This window comes from Toxorhynchites rutilus, chromosome 3, assembly GCF_029784135.1.
Source record: "Toxorhynchites rutilus septentrionalis strain SRP chromosome 3, ASM2978413v1, whole genome shotgun sequence".
In the NCBI taxonomy this organism is placed as follows: Eukaryota; Metazoa; Arthropoda; class Insecta; order Diptera; family Culicidae; genus Toxorhynchites; species Toxorhynchites rutilus.
Genome location: NC_073746.1, coordinates 119236455 through 119252139, shown reverse-complemented (window position 1 = coordinate 119252139; position 15685 = coordinate 119236455). Strand labels below are relative to the sequence as shown.

The following is a 15685-nucleotide window of genomic DNA, read 5'->3' as shown; positions in this document are numbered from 1 at the left end:
TATTAATATTTATTTATTTCATCTTAATGTGTATCGTCAACAAATCTCCTTTTGTCACATTTCTCAATCTGTCGGTTAACGTAACCAATTGTTTTCCGCCAAACAAGCTCTATTTCACAATATTGTAACACCCAATTTCTCACCTGCTTTACTCACCAATCCTCCAACTCTTTCATTTCAGAATGACGATGCGATACATGTGATAAGTTCGACGGAGGAACGTCAGTGTGAAAAACCACCAGACTATGACAGCGTAGCGGTGGCGCCTCCCTGCTATGACGATGCCATCAAGCTAGACCCGTCGGCCCTGCTACATCTTCCCGCGACTTTTAATAGCTTCAGCACAGTTAGTACCACTGGTACTACTGCAGCTACTACAAGTAGTACCACCACCAACTCCTCCAGCCCCACTAGTCCTAGTTCAACAACATTCGACGCATCAAACGTGGTCAGTAGAGCAGAAGACCATCAAGCTGCACCTGCGGATGGTGTAAGCAGTTCATTGCCCAGCGTAGCCATAGAACACGAGCGACACCGCGAGAAACCACCCCCGTACGATGCTCCCGTTGGAGTGCATCCATCGACGCCAGCAGCTTCCAGTGCCAGCGCCATTACAGTGGAGCTTAATCCGGTAATTGTGGTTCCCAGCTGTAATTGAAGTGTGCAACGGCAGCTCCGTGGCATGCTTGTATTAAATCACCCCCAACTGAATCCACTCGCGTGTGTGTGTGCCCAGTGGAAACAGTACCCACAAGGCTGTGCTCAACTTGCAATCTTTATACTTACGTTGTAAGAAGTTTCTAAGTCACTCGTAGTGAAGAAAGCTAGCAGTGTTTGTCGAAATCCTATAAGACTAGTAGATAACTCGCATACCAGTATTAGGCGAATGAAAGATAAGTAAAACAACCAACAGAACTCACGGAACACTGAAAAACAACAGAAAAAAAAACTTGTTGTGTTGCGGATGAACCGGGCGTGACCGGTAAATGGAGGTGCTAACCGCTCAAGAGTGGAAACCTGCCAAAGCATCACACCTCACGCAAGGCATATTACTTTGCCAGATGCAGAACTGTGGGGCTGATAGCAGCGAGAAAACAAATCATACTAATTATAAGTATTCTGTGAATTTGATTAAACTGTCCGCATTCAGCGAACAACGAAAGCACTGTGATGATCGTTTGGATGTTCAAAAGAAAAAGAAAGGAGCAAACTATACAGTGGATCCTAACGGAAATTGTAGAACAAGCGAGTCGAGCGAAAAATATTTGTACTTAACGAGGCATTTCATACAAGCTAGAAGACAAAGAACTGGTTTGAAAATGCGAATTTAGTTAGATATACGAACGTTGTAGGCTTAAGGTGAATAAAATAAGTATCCGGAATAACTAATTTTTTAAATCGTGTCGATTTGTCAGCAAATATCACCGCATGTCGGCTTTAATATTACCAACAAGTACATTAAACGTTATTATTTATTGAACACATTACTTAATCAAACGACGCCCAAATATTTCATTTTTAGACACAAATGATTGAACCTAAACCATATTTACAGTATGGGTAAATCCCGCTGCTCCACTTGCCTATAAGACTGTAAGATTGATAGTTAGCATACTAAATTAGGTGACAACAACATCTCGTAGTAACCTTGAATGAACCGGGTGCTCCCAGAAAATGGAAGTGCTAACCGCTCAGATGTGAAACCCGCCCAAGCATGGAAACGAACAATACGGATAACGTTTCTGTGTTTTGGAGGATTATTCAGTTGGAGCCTCTCATAGCAAATGTTGTACCTACAATTACTACAGTAACGGAATCGTTCATAGCATAAATTTTATGTTGTGAATATTCAATTCACATATCGTCTAGCATTCCTATATTTTACTAACTAGTAGACCCAGTGTTGCCCCATTTTTATCTGTACCAAAGGGGCTAAAAATCTTTCCCATCTTAACTTTTTCCCAAAAATCTGTACCATAGAGACGAATGAACTCTCAGAGTTTAAAGTCTCTCTAATTCAATACCTTCCTTCCTTCCTTCTGTACCATCAAAAATATTCGTTGTAAAGAAAAACTATTTTTTAGCATGAAAAAAATACTCATTTATTTACTACAAATACTATATTTACATTTGCATGTCATTCGTGTGTTTGATGATGCGTATACATAGCTTTTCTGAATCTAGATTGCATACCATAACTTATTCAAATTTTCGAGCTGCCTTTACGATGTTTAATCGAATCCTTTGATCTCAAAATTTTCGAAGTTTATTTTTGTTCTGATTATATTCAGAGAAAAATTGCTCGGCAGTTACCGAGGAGTGAGGCATAGTTAGAACGTTACAAACAAGACATCGAAACGCGCCGAAAATGCGAACCAACCGTCTATTCATTTTAGAATCCAATTTTTGTCCACCAATCCATGCTCGTTTTCTGAAATTGTGATTTCCTTGCGGGTTAATTTTATCTTTAGAGTACGGATTTAATTCTCCAGATCTTGTATATTTCCATTGTAGAATCCTGGAAACACGTATTAGAACAACATTAATGTTTGTCAAATTGGAACAGTTTCTGGTATTGACTATTGCCGCAACTTTGAGCGTCGGATCATCAAAATTGAATCTCTTTTTCATTTGCTTGATCAGCTCCACAAAAGACTGCGACAAATATCCTTTAAAACGATCTGCCTTTCGCTGTCCATTGTCCTGATAGTTTCTTCTGCTGTTATTCCAATCTAAAAATTCTTGCCGATTTCAAAATTATCTTCAAATTTAATAGCATGTGAGATTCCTCGCAGATAATGGTGAGTATGATCAAATAAAAAACTTTCAGTTCTTCATTTACCATCGTGAATTCAGGTTTTTCAGTCTGGAACAAACGATTCAATTTGTTGATCTGGGGCAAAACATATATCGCATCGTCCGACGCAAAGCCTTTCAGACGATCCTTGTAAGGTACTTTGTCCTTATGAAACTGATCAATTATTGCATTGTAAATGCTTTTATGATCAGCATCACCAAGCTTTACTGCGTCGTAAAAGTCGTCATGTACCTTTATGTTACTTTGTTCAAATGTAAAAAAACTTCACAAGTGGAAAAAATCTGTACCAATCTGTACTTTTTGACGAAAATCTGTACCCTGACCGTACAGAATCTGTACGAAAAATATCTAAAAAAAATCTGTACCAATCCAGAAAAATCTGTACGGTGCCACACGTAGTACTGGTAGTACCTAGTTCAGATATCTATGCCTGATAATACGCCTTGAATGTATTCTGGAGTGGCAATTTTTAGAATACGCGTGACCACAGTGCAAGTCGCAAGAAATTCATTAGACGAAAAATCCCCCCCACCAGAACGGGAATCGAACCCGAACCCCCGGCATGATAATGTGGGACGCTAACCACTCGGCCACGGGGGTACATGTTACACGGTGGATTATCGCTTGGTTTTTGTTATATTACAACATTCTATGGGAAAACGGAAGGTTTATCATAATAAAGCAACAATATTTTAAACATATTTGGCAATGTTTTTATAGTATTTTTATTGCATATTATAGAACAAAATATGGGCCACTCAGTGTTCCGGAAACACAGCGTCCGTAATTATGCAATGCTTCGCACGTTGCGTTTTTGACATGGTGGAATTTTGGGCTAGATCCCAAATTGGACCGTCCCGTTCATGAATGCCAATTCCTGTTTTTATCGCAGATTGATACGTACAGATTGATACAGTACAGTACAGATTGAAAAAGTACAGATTGATACAGATTTTTTCGCCTGTGAAATTTTTCACATTCGAACAAAGCAACATTAAGGTACATGACGACTTTTATGCCGCAGTATCGCTTGGAGCGATTTTTTTTTAATTTCAATTCTTGATAGTATTCAATCTAGATTCAAAAAACTATGTCTACAGCCATTCCATGCCAAACCGATATAGTGGTTCTCAAATTTGAGTTATGATGTTTCAAAGTTAACCAATGGTCCGAAAAATCATTTTTCACTTTCTTTCCAAAAATGACTTTTTTCAAAACTTTATTACTTTTGATCTACTGGACCGATTCAGATGATCGATATATCAAATTAAAGCCAATCAGCTAGCCTTTTTGACGTTGCCGTTGCCAACGTTTGCCAATTAATCGAATTCTAGTCGAATACATCCAGTCTAGTCGCATAGAAATATTGAACGAAGACTGAAAACATGAAACTTTGAATCATAACGTTAAAACGAAAAATAACACATCTTTGATTTTTGGATATATGTTATGCTATGTATAGAAACCTCAGTTTTCATGAAAAAATATGAAAAATATAGCATCCTTGGTTCCGAAACAATGTACACTATAAAAACTTTATCGCAAGTCTAATATTTTACAAAAAAGGCTATCTAATTCAATTTTATGTGCCGATCAACGTTTTCATGACTTTTTAACTGCTAGACCGATTCAGATCATCGACATATTAATTTAAAGCCAATCACCTGGTCTTTTTTAAAAAATACCTGTAGAAAAAAAAAATATATATATATTATATATATATATATATATATATATATATATATATATATATATATATATATATATATATATATATATATATATATATATATATATATATATATATATATATATATATATATATATATATATATATATATATATATATATATATATATATATATATATATATATATATATATATATATATATATATATATCATGTGTGTGTCTCACTGTCTCATGTGTACAAGTGTGTTTTTAGTCCTGTTTACTTACGTTTTTCTACGTGTTTTTTATCCCGTTCGTTCTCGTTTCCGTACTTGCGAAGCTTCATTAGCGGTCCTGTGTTGTATATGTGCTTCTGTATCTCATCCAGTTGTGCCGTTGTGATACATTATCACTTCTCGCGCGTGTTGTGTTTTTTGTTTTGATTTGCAAATCAACAAAAGCGCACTACTCTCCACGCCGATTTTTCTGTCCGAAGCGACATCTACCGTGAAAAATTCCAAACCGATACTCTAAAGCTTGCATCTTGCTATAAACCGCTAATACACTCGCCGGTCACCTAACTGTAGGCGCATAAGTATTAATTCACGCGAAAACCTATATATTAGCGAATTACGATGGCAAAGCAATGCAAGAAGTGCTCTGAAGCGATAACCGGTATCGACATGGTTGTCTGCCGTGGTTACTGTGGAGCATTTTTTCACATGATCACCTGCTCTGGAGTATCGCGCGCACTTCATTCTTATTTTACATCCAACAACAAAAACTTATTCTGGATGTGCGACGATTGCGCAAATTTGTTTGAAAACTCGCATTTTCGTATTATTTCAAACAATATCGATAGGGAATCGCCGTTGAATTCTCTTTCAACGGCAATTTCCGAACTACGAACAGAGATAATGCAGCTCAATTCGAAGCCAACTGCTCAATACATTCCAACTAATAGCTCTACTTGGCCAACTATCGATCAACGAAGGGGCGCAAAACGTCCTCGTACTATGGAAATAACTGCACGTCCCGAACCATGCAATATTGGCAGCAAACCCACTCAGGATACTGTGGCATCTGTTCCTATTTTCAAAGCTGATGAGGATAGGAAATTTTGGCTATATCTTTCTCGGATTCGTCCTGATGTCTCCGAAGATGCAGTACGGACCATGACGAAAGCTAATCTGGAAATCGAATGTGACCCTCCAGTAGTTAGGCTGGTTCCCAGAGGAAAGGACATCAACACGCTCTCATTCGTGTCATTTAAGATTGGAATTGATAAATCACTTAAAAGCAAAGCTCTTGATCCAGCAACATGGCCAGAAGGACTAATGTTTCGAGAGTTTGAGGACAATGCATCAGAAAAATTTCGACACCCGCTTCCTCCCCGGGACGCAATAAACTAAGCACAATGGAAGCCCCTTATCCCCCCTTCACAGTCGAGCTCCTCCCGTCTACGATCATCAGTCGTCCCGGACCTGTGTTTGGGTGTGGAAACGGGGACTTCCACAGTGGTCCAACGGGCAAGTACCTACTTAATTTGGACAATTCACTACCGGTAATACCAACCGATTTCAGAGCTTCTACGATAGAGAGATGCCGCAACGATATTCACAGCTCGTCGAATCTCACAACATTGTCGATCACACCAATTTCACCGGGATGCACGCCTGTAAACCTTATGGAAGCCCCCAATCCTTTCGTCACAGTCGAGACATTTCAGCCATCGACCTTCAGCCATCCCGGTCCTGTGTACGAAAGTAGAGAGGGGGTCTTCCAGTCCTCTTCAGCAGGCAATTATGCATTTGATTTGTACGTATCCCTTCCAGTAACGCACCTTGCTTTCAGCTATCAAAGGCCGGGAGTTTCTGATATATCCAGTCGAGCGACTCAATTTGTAGAAGATGCAACCCCAGCCGTCGCTCTCAATCCATTTACAACACCTGAGCAACATCATAGCGTTGACCCTTCAGCTGCTCCTGGATACGATTCACCCCGACGAATCTTTGCTCTGTACTATCAGAATGTAAGAGGGATACGTACCAAAATTGTGCAACTGCGATTGCTGCGTTCTAGTTGTGACTATGAAGTGCTTGTCTTCACGGAAACATGGCTTCGTGCAGATATCGATAATGCCGAAATATCACCCGAATATAAAATTTACCGTTGTGATCGTAGCGCCCAATCCAGTCAACACTCTCGTGGCGGAGGTGTATTGATTGCAGTCAAATCTCACCTCAACAGTGGAGTCGTTATATTGTCAAATTGTGAAAACCTTGAGCAAGTAGCAGTTTGTATAAGATTGAAATGTCGATGCATCTATCTCGTCGCTGTCTACCTTCCGCCTAACTCAAGTGTTGACTCTTTTTCTGCACATGCCAGTGCAGTTCAACAAATCGCCGACCGTGCTTCTGCAGTGGACATCATTGTCTCTTTAGGTGACTTCAACCTCCCACATTTACAGTGGCAATTGGATGATGATATAAACGGACTTATTCCCTCGAATGTTTCTACTGAGCACGAGCAGGTTCTTATTGAAACTATGTTTACCATCGGATTACAGCAGTTTCATCGCTATTCGAATGTGAACGGTAGACTTCTTGACCTCATATTCGTAAGTCACCCTGAGCGCTAGAGGCGAATGAACTGAAAAGTTTAAAGCCTCTTTAATTCAACATCATCATCATCACCCTGAGCAGCTCGATATTATAGAGCCGACTGCACCTCTACTGCCGGTCGACACTCATCATGTACCTGTGGTCGTGCTTTTCGATGAGAGAAGTGATGTTCTTGTGGAACAAAGAACGTTAGATAGCGAACTTCGTTTTGACTTTCGCTCTTGCGATTTTGGGCGGCTTAAAGTGGTATTGGATGACATTGACTGGGACATTTTATTGCAAACCGGATCTTTGGACAGATTAGTTTCTAAATTTTACGACAAGCTTTTCTCAGTACTTGATGACAATGTCCCACGCAAAAGACGAGCAATTCACAACTCCAACAAACCCTGGTGGACCTCAGAACTTCGGCATCTCCGTAACGTCCTAAGAAAGGCCCGTCACCGTTTCTTCCGAACAAAAACCGAGATCAACCGCGTAAATCTCCGTGATATTGAAGCTCATTACAAGTCGGTACTAAAATCCACCTACGATAACTATCTGTCCAAGATCCAGGCCAGTGTTAAGCAAAACCCATCGTGCTTTTGGGACTTCGTAAAGAGTCGGCAAAATTCAACTCGCATCCCACGCAATGTTATCTTCGAAAATGTCCAGGCCAACACGGACACAGACGCTGCTAACCTGTTTGCCTCATTCTTTGAGAGTGTATTCAGTGTAGCATATCCAGTATCGAAACGTGACAGTTTTGCTCATATTCAGTCTCACACCATCAATCTACCCGTCATTCGCTTTTCGGTTGATGATGTTGCAAACGCCTTGGACGATTTTGACATCAAGAAGGGATGTGGTACAGATGGCATACCATCCCTGTTACTTCAAAAATGCTCCACTGAACTTGCGAACCCTATTGCTCGCCTCTTCAACAAATCGCTTCAGGAGAAAACATTTCCAATAGCATGGAAAACTGCTTTCGTTGTTCCTATTCACAAATCGGGAAACTGCAATCAGGTGACAAATTATCGTGGTATATCTATGCTGTGCTGCCTAAGCAAGGTATTTGAACGACTAATGCACAAGGTTTTATACAACGTGGCGTCTCCAATAATCTTCAATGGACAACATGGGTTTATGAGGCACCGTTCAACCACATCAAATTTAATGTGCTACGTCACCGCACTATCACGCGAGATAGAAGAGAGACGTCAAGTTGAAGCGGTGTATGTCGACTTCGCGAAAGCTTTTGACACAGTCCCACACTTCCTAGTAACGGAGAAAATGAAATGTATGGGCTTCCCTGACTGGATAACGGAGTGGATTTCATCATACCTTTGTGGTCGCACAGCACATGTCGTCGTCAATGCAGCTAAATCCCGCAGCTTTTATATCACGTCTGGGGTACCACAAGGAAGTGTTCTGGGTCCACTGCTGTTCAACATATTCATGAACGATTTGTACTCACTGTTTTCATCGCTCAAGCTCTCTTTTGCCGATGATCTTAAAATATACCGGGTGATTTCATCTCCTTTGGACTGCGTAGTTCTTCAAGAAGACATTAACTCAATGCTAGAGTGGTGCTGTGATAATGGGATGCGAGTCAATGAAGGGAAATGTAAGACTATATCTTTCGGTCGCTCTAAAAGCCCCATAGTCTTCCAATATAAAATGGAATTGACGATATCGGATCGCACAACGGCAATCTGCGATCTTGGAGTCACGATAGACTCAAAACTGAGATTCAATGACCATGTAGGCATTATGACTGCCAAAGCTTTCTCAGTTCTGGGTTTCATACGCCGCCACGCGTACGAGTTCAGTGATATCCATGTTCTGAAAATCATGTACTGTTCGTTGGTCCGTAGCATTCTTGAGTACGCTGCTCCTGTCTGGTCCCCCTTCTACGTAGTTCACAACCTGAGGATTGAACGGGTGCAGAAAAAGTTTATCCGTTTTGCACTAAGACAGCTACCATGGAACGACCCACTGAATCTCCCCCCCTATGCCGACCGATGCAAGCTCATAGGACTGGATACACTATCTGTCAGGCGTACAACGATACAAAGATTGTTCATTTTTGATGTACTTCAAGGAAACATCGACTGCCCTGAGCTTCTAGCTCAGGTGTCTCTAAATATTCCCATTCGACGCTCGAGGAATTCATCTCTACTATCGGTTCCATTCCATAGGACAAACTACGGCTACAACAACCCGCTAGATTCATGTATTCGTCTGTTCAATGTTGTATGTGATGTTTTCGATTTCAACTTGACAAAGAACGCATTTAAAAATAGAATTAACAATTACATCTAGTTTATAAGTAAATAATTCAGTCTGTACTAATAGAAGACGGTGTTGAAATAAATAAATAAATATATATATATATATATATATATATATATATATATATATATATATATATATATATATATATATATATATATATATATATATATATATATATATATATATATTTATCACGTCAATCCATCATTCCTATCATTCAAAATTATGATTTCTGTTTTACTTCATCCCGAATTTCAACTTGCCCCAGTGTACCTTACTCCGTTTTCCGCAAGTGCAAATCAAGAACTTCTTGGCGAACTTCGACATCTCCTTTGTCCGGAGATTCTCGGGAACATCCTACTCATCCTTGACAGCCACATACAGGCTACCTGGAATCTGGTTGAAGTCCGCCTTCACATATGTCTCGTCATCCATTACGCAACATTGTGGTTTCGTTATCTTCTGGTAGTACAACTCCCAGGTACGGCTTTGGCCCTAATCATTACATCACTTACCTTTAATCATCCCTATTATGTATTTCGATCGATTCGAAATATTTTCTACATCAAAACTGTACTACGTCTTTTAGAGCTTATCAAGACCAACATTTTGCGATGCAGAACTTGTCAATGTCTTAATCTTACTCAAAGTTATTGATGTTCTTTCACCCAAAAACTCATGATTTCAATTTTAATTTACTCAAACATAGTTTTAAAAATCACACATCATGTAGAGTGAACTCTGTTCTTTCAAATGCCGCCAATAAACTTTGTTTATGTATGCCCCTGAAAGAATGGCATGCAATTGAAGAGAGCGTATTTTTTGGGAAGAAATATCAATAACTTTGAGTGAAATTGAGGTATTGACAAGTTCTGCATCGCAAAACATTTGTATAAGTATGTTCTAAAAGTCTTTCGAAGATAGTTTGTATGTAGAATTTGAAATATAAAAGTTAGAGCAAAAAAACAGTTTTTTTAACCCCAACACAAAATAGGAGAAGGCACTATATCGGTTATTTCAAGAAATAAAAAAAAAACTTTGTTCTACAAGAATGATTTAAATAACTGGGACTACAACATTGTCAAACTATGTTTACCTCTATGTATAGAGATAAGAAAGTTAGATTTTTTATTTCATCGAAAATGTTGGTCACCCTATGTTTGGCAACATGAAAATGAGCGCTCTATCATATGTAACAACTTTGTCGAATACAGTTTTTGTCTAGAGAATAACTGTCGAGCTCTAAATGCTAATTTCCACTTAAATGCATCCCCTGGACCATTGAACATTGCACATTGAAATTAGCATTTAGAGCTCGACAGTTATTTTCTAGACAAAAACTGTTTTCGACAAAGTTGTTACATACTATAGAGCTCTCATTTTTATGTTATCAAAAATAGGGTGACCAAGTTGTCGATGAAATAAAAAATCCAACTTTCTTATCTCTATACATAGAGGTAAATATAGTTCGACAATGTTGTAGTCCCAGTTAATTGAGACATCATTGTGGCACAAAATGTTTTTCTTACCATGAAAAAAACAGTTTTTTGTTCTTTTGTATTTTAAATTCTACATACAAACTGTCTTTGGAAGAGTTTTAGAGCTTACTAATACAAACATTTTGCGATGCAGAACTTGTCAATATCTCAACTCCACTCAAAGTTATTGATAATTCTTCCCAAAAAATACGCTCTCTTCAATTGTTTGTCATTCTTTCTGGGGCAAACAATAACGAAGTTTTTGACGGCATTTGAAAGAGTTCACTCTACATGATGTTCGATTTTCAACACTATGTTATTTTTTGTGTTTGAGTAAATTGAAATTGAAATCATAAGTTTTTGGGTAAAAAAACAGCAATAACTTTCAGTAGGATTAAGATATTGACAAGTTCTGCATCGTAAAATGTTGGAATTGATAAGCTCTAAAAGTCAAACGAAGACAGTTTCGATGTAGAATTTGAAATATAAAAGTGAAAGCTAAAAAACCCGTTTTTTCATGGTCACCATAATGCAGCTTAGAAAAAGAGTGCTAAATCGATTATATTAAGATATAGAAAAAAGCTTTGTTGTACAAAGTTGTTTAAAATAAATGGGGCTACAACATTGTCGAACTATGTTTATCTCTATCTATAAAGATGAGAAAGTTAGATTTTTTATTTCATCGAAAATTTTGGTAACCCTATTTTTGATAACGTAAAAATGATCGGTCTATGTAACACCTTTGTTGAAGACAGTTTTTGTCTAAAGAACAAATATCTCCCACAAAGTTGTTTTTGACACTTTCTATCTATGTTGCATTAGGGTAACCATGAAAAAACGATTTTTTTGCTTTAAATTTTATATTTCAAATTCTACATCAAAACTGTACGACTTTTAGATCTCATCAATACTAATACCAATACCAATACCAACTTGTCAATATCTTAGTGCTAATCAAAGTTATTGATGTTTTTTTTTACCCAAATACCAACATTTTGCGATGCAGAACTTGCCAATATCTTCAATATCTTAGTCCTACTCAAAGTTATTGATGTTTTTTTACCCAAAAACCGATGATTTCAATTTCAATTTACTCAAACACAAAAATTAACATAGTTTTGGTAATCACATATTAAGGTATAAAATATGATGATGGTTTGTCCACTTTTTTGAATGCTCTAATTCAGCACACCTTTGTCAAATCAGATATTCGAATGTTTCAAAACATATAAACAAAATTGTCTTTTTCATGATTTACAGTAGTTTTATAGCATATTTTTACGGAATCACATGTTTTAAAGGATTATAAAATACACCATCTATTGGTGTCAATGCGCCCCTCATTCGAGCAAACTTTTAATCGATCACCAGATGATTATTTCGCACGTATTCAGAACTTTTCTGGATTATAACACTTACAAATATTGTGAGCATCATGCTTGCGCACCATTTGTGTCTGATTTACGTATCTAAACCATTAAATCAACACATTTTGATGAACTCAATTCTGATCATGAGTTGTCCAACTCAATAATGTTGTTTTGTCCACATGATTGCTATAGCGCGCTGCATTTTATGTGTCCTTCGCGTATAGCAGAAATAAAGTTTCTCTGTGTTGAGTGTGTTGAGGTAAACACTTTTGAAATGCCCAAGAAAATGCAATATTCTGAAGAAAGCTCAAATCATGAATGGATCAATATGATGACTTTAAACTCAAGCAATGATAAATGCAGCATCTACTTGAGAATTCGAATGGGTTCATTCAAAAATGGTGATTTCTAAAGTCGGACAAATCATGATCATTTTTTGGACAAACCATGATCAAAGGTGGTCAAACCATGATCATAATTCCTCTTTGAGGAAAATCTTAAAAAAAACATAAAAATTTGAATTATTTCAACACTTTATGGTAGTATTAGCAACTAGAGACTTGGGGCTTTTCAACAAACCCAAACTCGTATCGATTATATGTGATTTTCATGAAAAAAATCGATTTGCATTTACTAGGTGCGTAAAACCACCCCAAATCGGACAAACCAAGATCATTTACCCTATATAGAGTGAAATCTACTCTTCCAAATTCCGTCAACAAACATTTTTTTATGTTTGGCCCAGAAAGAATGACAAACAAATGAATAGAGCGCGTTTTTTGGGAAGAAATATCCTATAACTTTGGGTGAAGTTGAGATATTGACAAGTTCTACATCGCAAAATGTTTGGATTAGTATGTTCTCAAAGTCTTCCGAAGACAGTTTGTATGTAGAATTTGAAGTAGAAAAGTTAGAGCCAAAAACATTTTTTTTCATGGTGACCCTAACGTAACTTAAAAAAAAAGGATTTCAAGAAATTAAAAAAAAAACTTTGTTTTACAAAGATGTCTCAAATCACTAGGACTACAACTTTGTCGAACTATATTTACCTCTATCTGTAAAGATAAGAAAGTTAGATTTTTTATGTCATCGACAATTTTGGTCACCCTATTTATCGTATGTAACAACTTTGTCGAAAACTGTCGAGCTCTAAATGCTAATTTCCACTTAAATGCATTGTGCATTGTGCGTTGGTGTAAATCACTCCACCATCTTTATGCGACTAGAGTCGAATGAGCTGCAAAGTTTAAAGCCTTTCAAAAACAAAGAATGGAATTTATGCGATTGATCGTGAAATCGGCAAATCATGTAAAAATTGCCAACATTGCAGATTGTACATGTAAGTAGTTATCCATCGCATTGAATTCAGTTTTCTGTTTTAACTCAAAAATGATATGAGTGAAGCCCCACTTAGACGAAGTGTGACATTTCCATGGGAATAAAACCGATTATTCTAAGCGAAAATTCTTTCACGATATCTGCAATTGATGATATTGTAGGCATTCAAATCGCAGGTCACGACGAATGTAAAAATAAAATTATGCATCGAATCTTCTTTGTAATAAAATATCAGAGGTGAATGAACTGCAAAGTCTAAAGTCTCGTTAATACAAACAAGTTAAGTTATAAAATGTGCTATGATCTCTTCCGTTCAATATATTTTTTCATTATTTATAGACATAAAAAAACGCTTTCTATCGAGTATCACAGTTTATTTACATTTTCTAAAACATGTGACTAATCAACTAAATGGTATATCAAACTCTACGCTCAGCATTCTTGTTAGCAGGCTTATTTCCTCAATATGGTCGTATAGCTGCTCCCACAGTGCCACATGAACCGCGAGCTCATTTAAGTTCAGAGCATGACCAATGTGTTCTGAAAGATAATTGTATATAATGGGCCAAGTTCTGCGTAAACCATTTGATTTTACAATTACCAGCAATTCGCCGTCGCGTTATCAGATCTGCTTGGAAGTATTCGTATACTTTGCACAATGCAACAAGCGTTTGCCGTATGTTCCAGCTCTTGCCGACAGTGTCATCTTTTAACGCCACTTGTAAAACCCTCAGCTGTTGAATCATGTTACCTAGGCTAGTCACCACATCCTCCAATATAGTATTCAGGACGGCTAAATTCTTACAGTATAGTTGTAAATTATCCGGATACGGATTTGGTTCTTCCTCCTTTGATTCTAGCACTCCCTTCTTGATGTTTTCGATCGCAGAGCAGTATTGGGCGCCTTTCAGGACGGTGATCTGCCACTTTTTGTGCAAATCCACATACTTCCGGACGCAGTCCGCCACGCACGATGCCCCAACAGTGGCGGATGGCGATGATGGTGTGCGAGGGGACTGGATGCGTCCTCTGGAAATGTTTAACCGATCTGGAGTGGCTGCCATATCAATATTACTACTGAAAGACCGATTTTTGTTGTATGCAGAGTACATATAACACAGATTAAAATAAACTCAGTGATTGTCGATAAAGCACAATATCGATAAGGCAGTACAAACAAATAATACTCCACTGAACTGACATTGGCCATGAAAGTCATAAATGCGCATGTATATTCTAGTACTGCAATATTACATTTGAATTGACTGTTATCTTTCGCTAGAACTCGTTCGAACACAAAGATATTAAACTAAAAAAGTACATTTGCCTATAAAGTTGTTCAGATACAATTAGCCTCTGTTAATTTGCAATTTTAATTTGTTAATTTGTGCTAAGTAAGCATCTTCACGAACATGACTTTCTGCGCTTCCAGTTTCAGCGATTCTTAGCAGCTTTCTTTTTGGCAGTATTTTAATTCTATGTTGGAAAAACGATTTATTTTATAAAAGATCAATACGATCCTAGGATAGCAAATTGTCGACACGAAATGATCAGACGTTTTATACAGCGTGTGTGTCGTATTAATTTCTTCTACGACGCTCAATCGATGTGTTTAGGTCTCATCAAAGCTAAACTGAAGATGATTGGAACAATGATTAAAAATGCTACCATTATAGTCTGATACTGGAGAAGGAACCGATGAGGATGCTAGCAGAAGTTGATGGCACGTATCAAGCCCAAAGTTCGAAATTTTATTTGAATGTATTCAAAAATAAAAAAACCATCTATTATTATTTTGTTTTAAATTCCGAACACTTAAGATTTGTTGGCCATTAAACAGTGTCTCATCACTCAAAATTGGACTGTTTCGCGAAAATAATTTGATTTTTAGATACAATGTAGCCTTTTTTCACTTGACTACAACAAAATTGATTTGCGAATACATATTCATGGTAAAAAACTAAAAATATATGTTTAATTACATTTATCTCAAATTCCGAACAACAAAAATGCAAATGATATGTTCCTAGTATCTGTGGTTTTTAAAATGAAAATTGTTATCGGTTTTGAGTTAAGATATTCAAAGTTAAGATGTTTTTGTTGTGG

The 15685-nt window shown here is 37.5% G+C and overlaps 2 protein-coding genes across 7 annotated transcripts in view; one reads left to right on the top strand and one right to left on the bottom strand.

Moving 5' to 3' along the window:
* The window catches only part of LOC129778933 (uncharacterized), a 97691-nt gene extending 96302 nt beyond the window's left edge, over positions 1–1389 (top strand). For all 4 annotated transcript variants that reach the window (XM_055786115.1, XM_055786114.1, XM_055786117.1 and 1 more), the window contains one exon: positions 182–1389. In XM_055786115.1, the coding sequence (XP_055642090.1) occupies positions 182–658 (477 nt within the window). In that variant the 3' untranslated portion in view covers positions 659–1389. The remainder of the gene's footprint in view (positions 1–181) is intronic.
* Positions 1390–13932: 12543 nt separating this feature from the next.
* Positions 13933–14712, bottom strand: LOC129778935 (uncharacterized). 3 transcript variants are annotated; one of them, XM_055786121.1, is made up of 2 exons: positions 14175–14712; positions 13933–14119 (listed from the first exon to the last, which is right to left on the bottom strand). In XM_055786121.1, coding segments are annotated over exons 1-2 (519 nt in total). In that variant the 5' UTR covers positions 14692–14712; the 3' UTR covers positions 13933–14117. The 3 variants fall into 3 exon arrangements, with proteins under 3 accessions (XP_055642096.1, XP_055642094.1, XP_055642095.1); XM_055786119.1 differs by having other exon boundaries at positions 14181–14712; XM_055786120.1 differs by having other exon boundaries at positions 14185–14712.
* Positions 14713–15685: the final 973 nt, after the last annotated feature.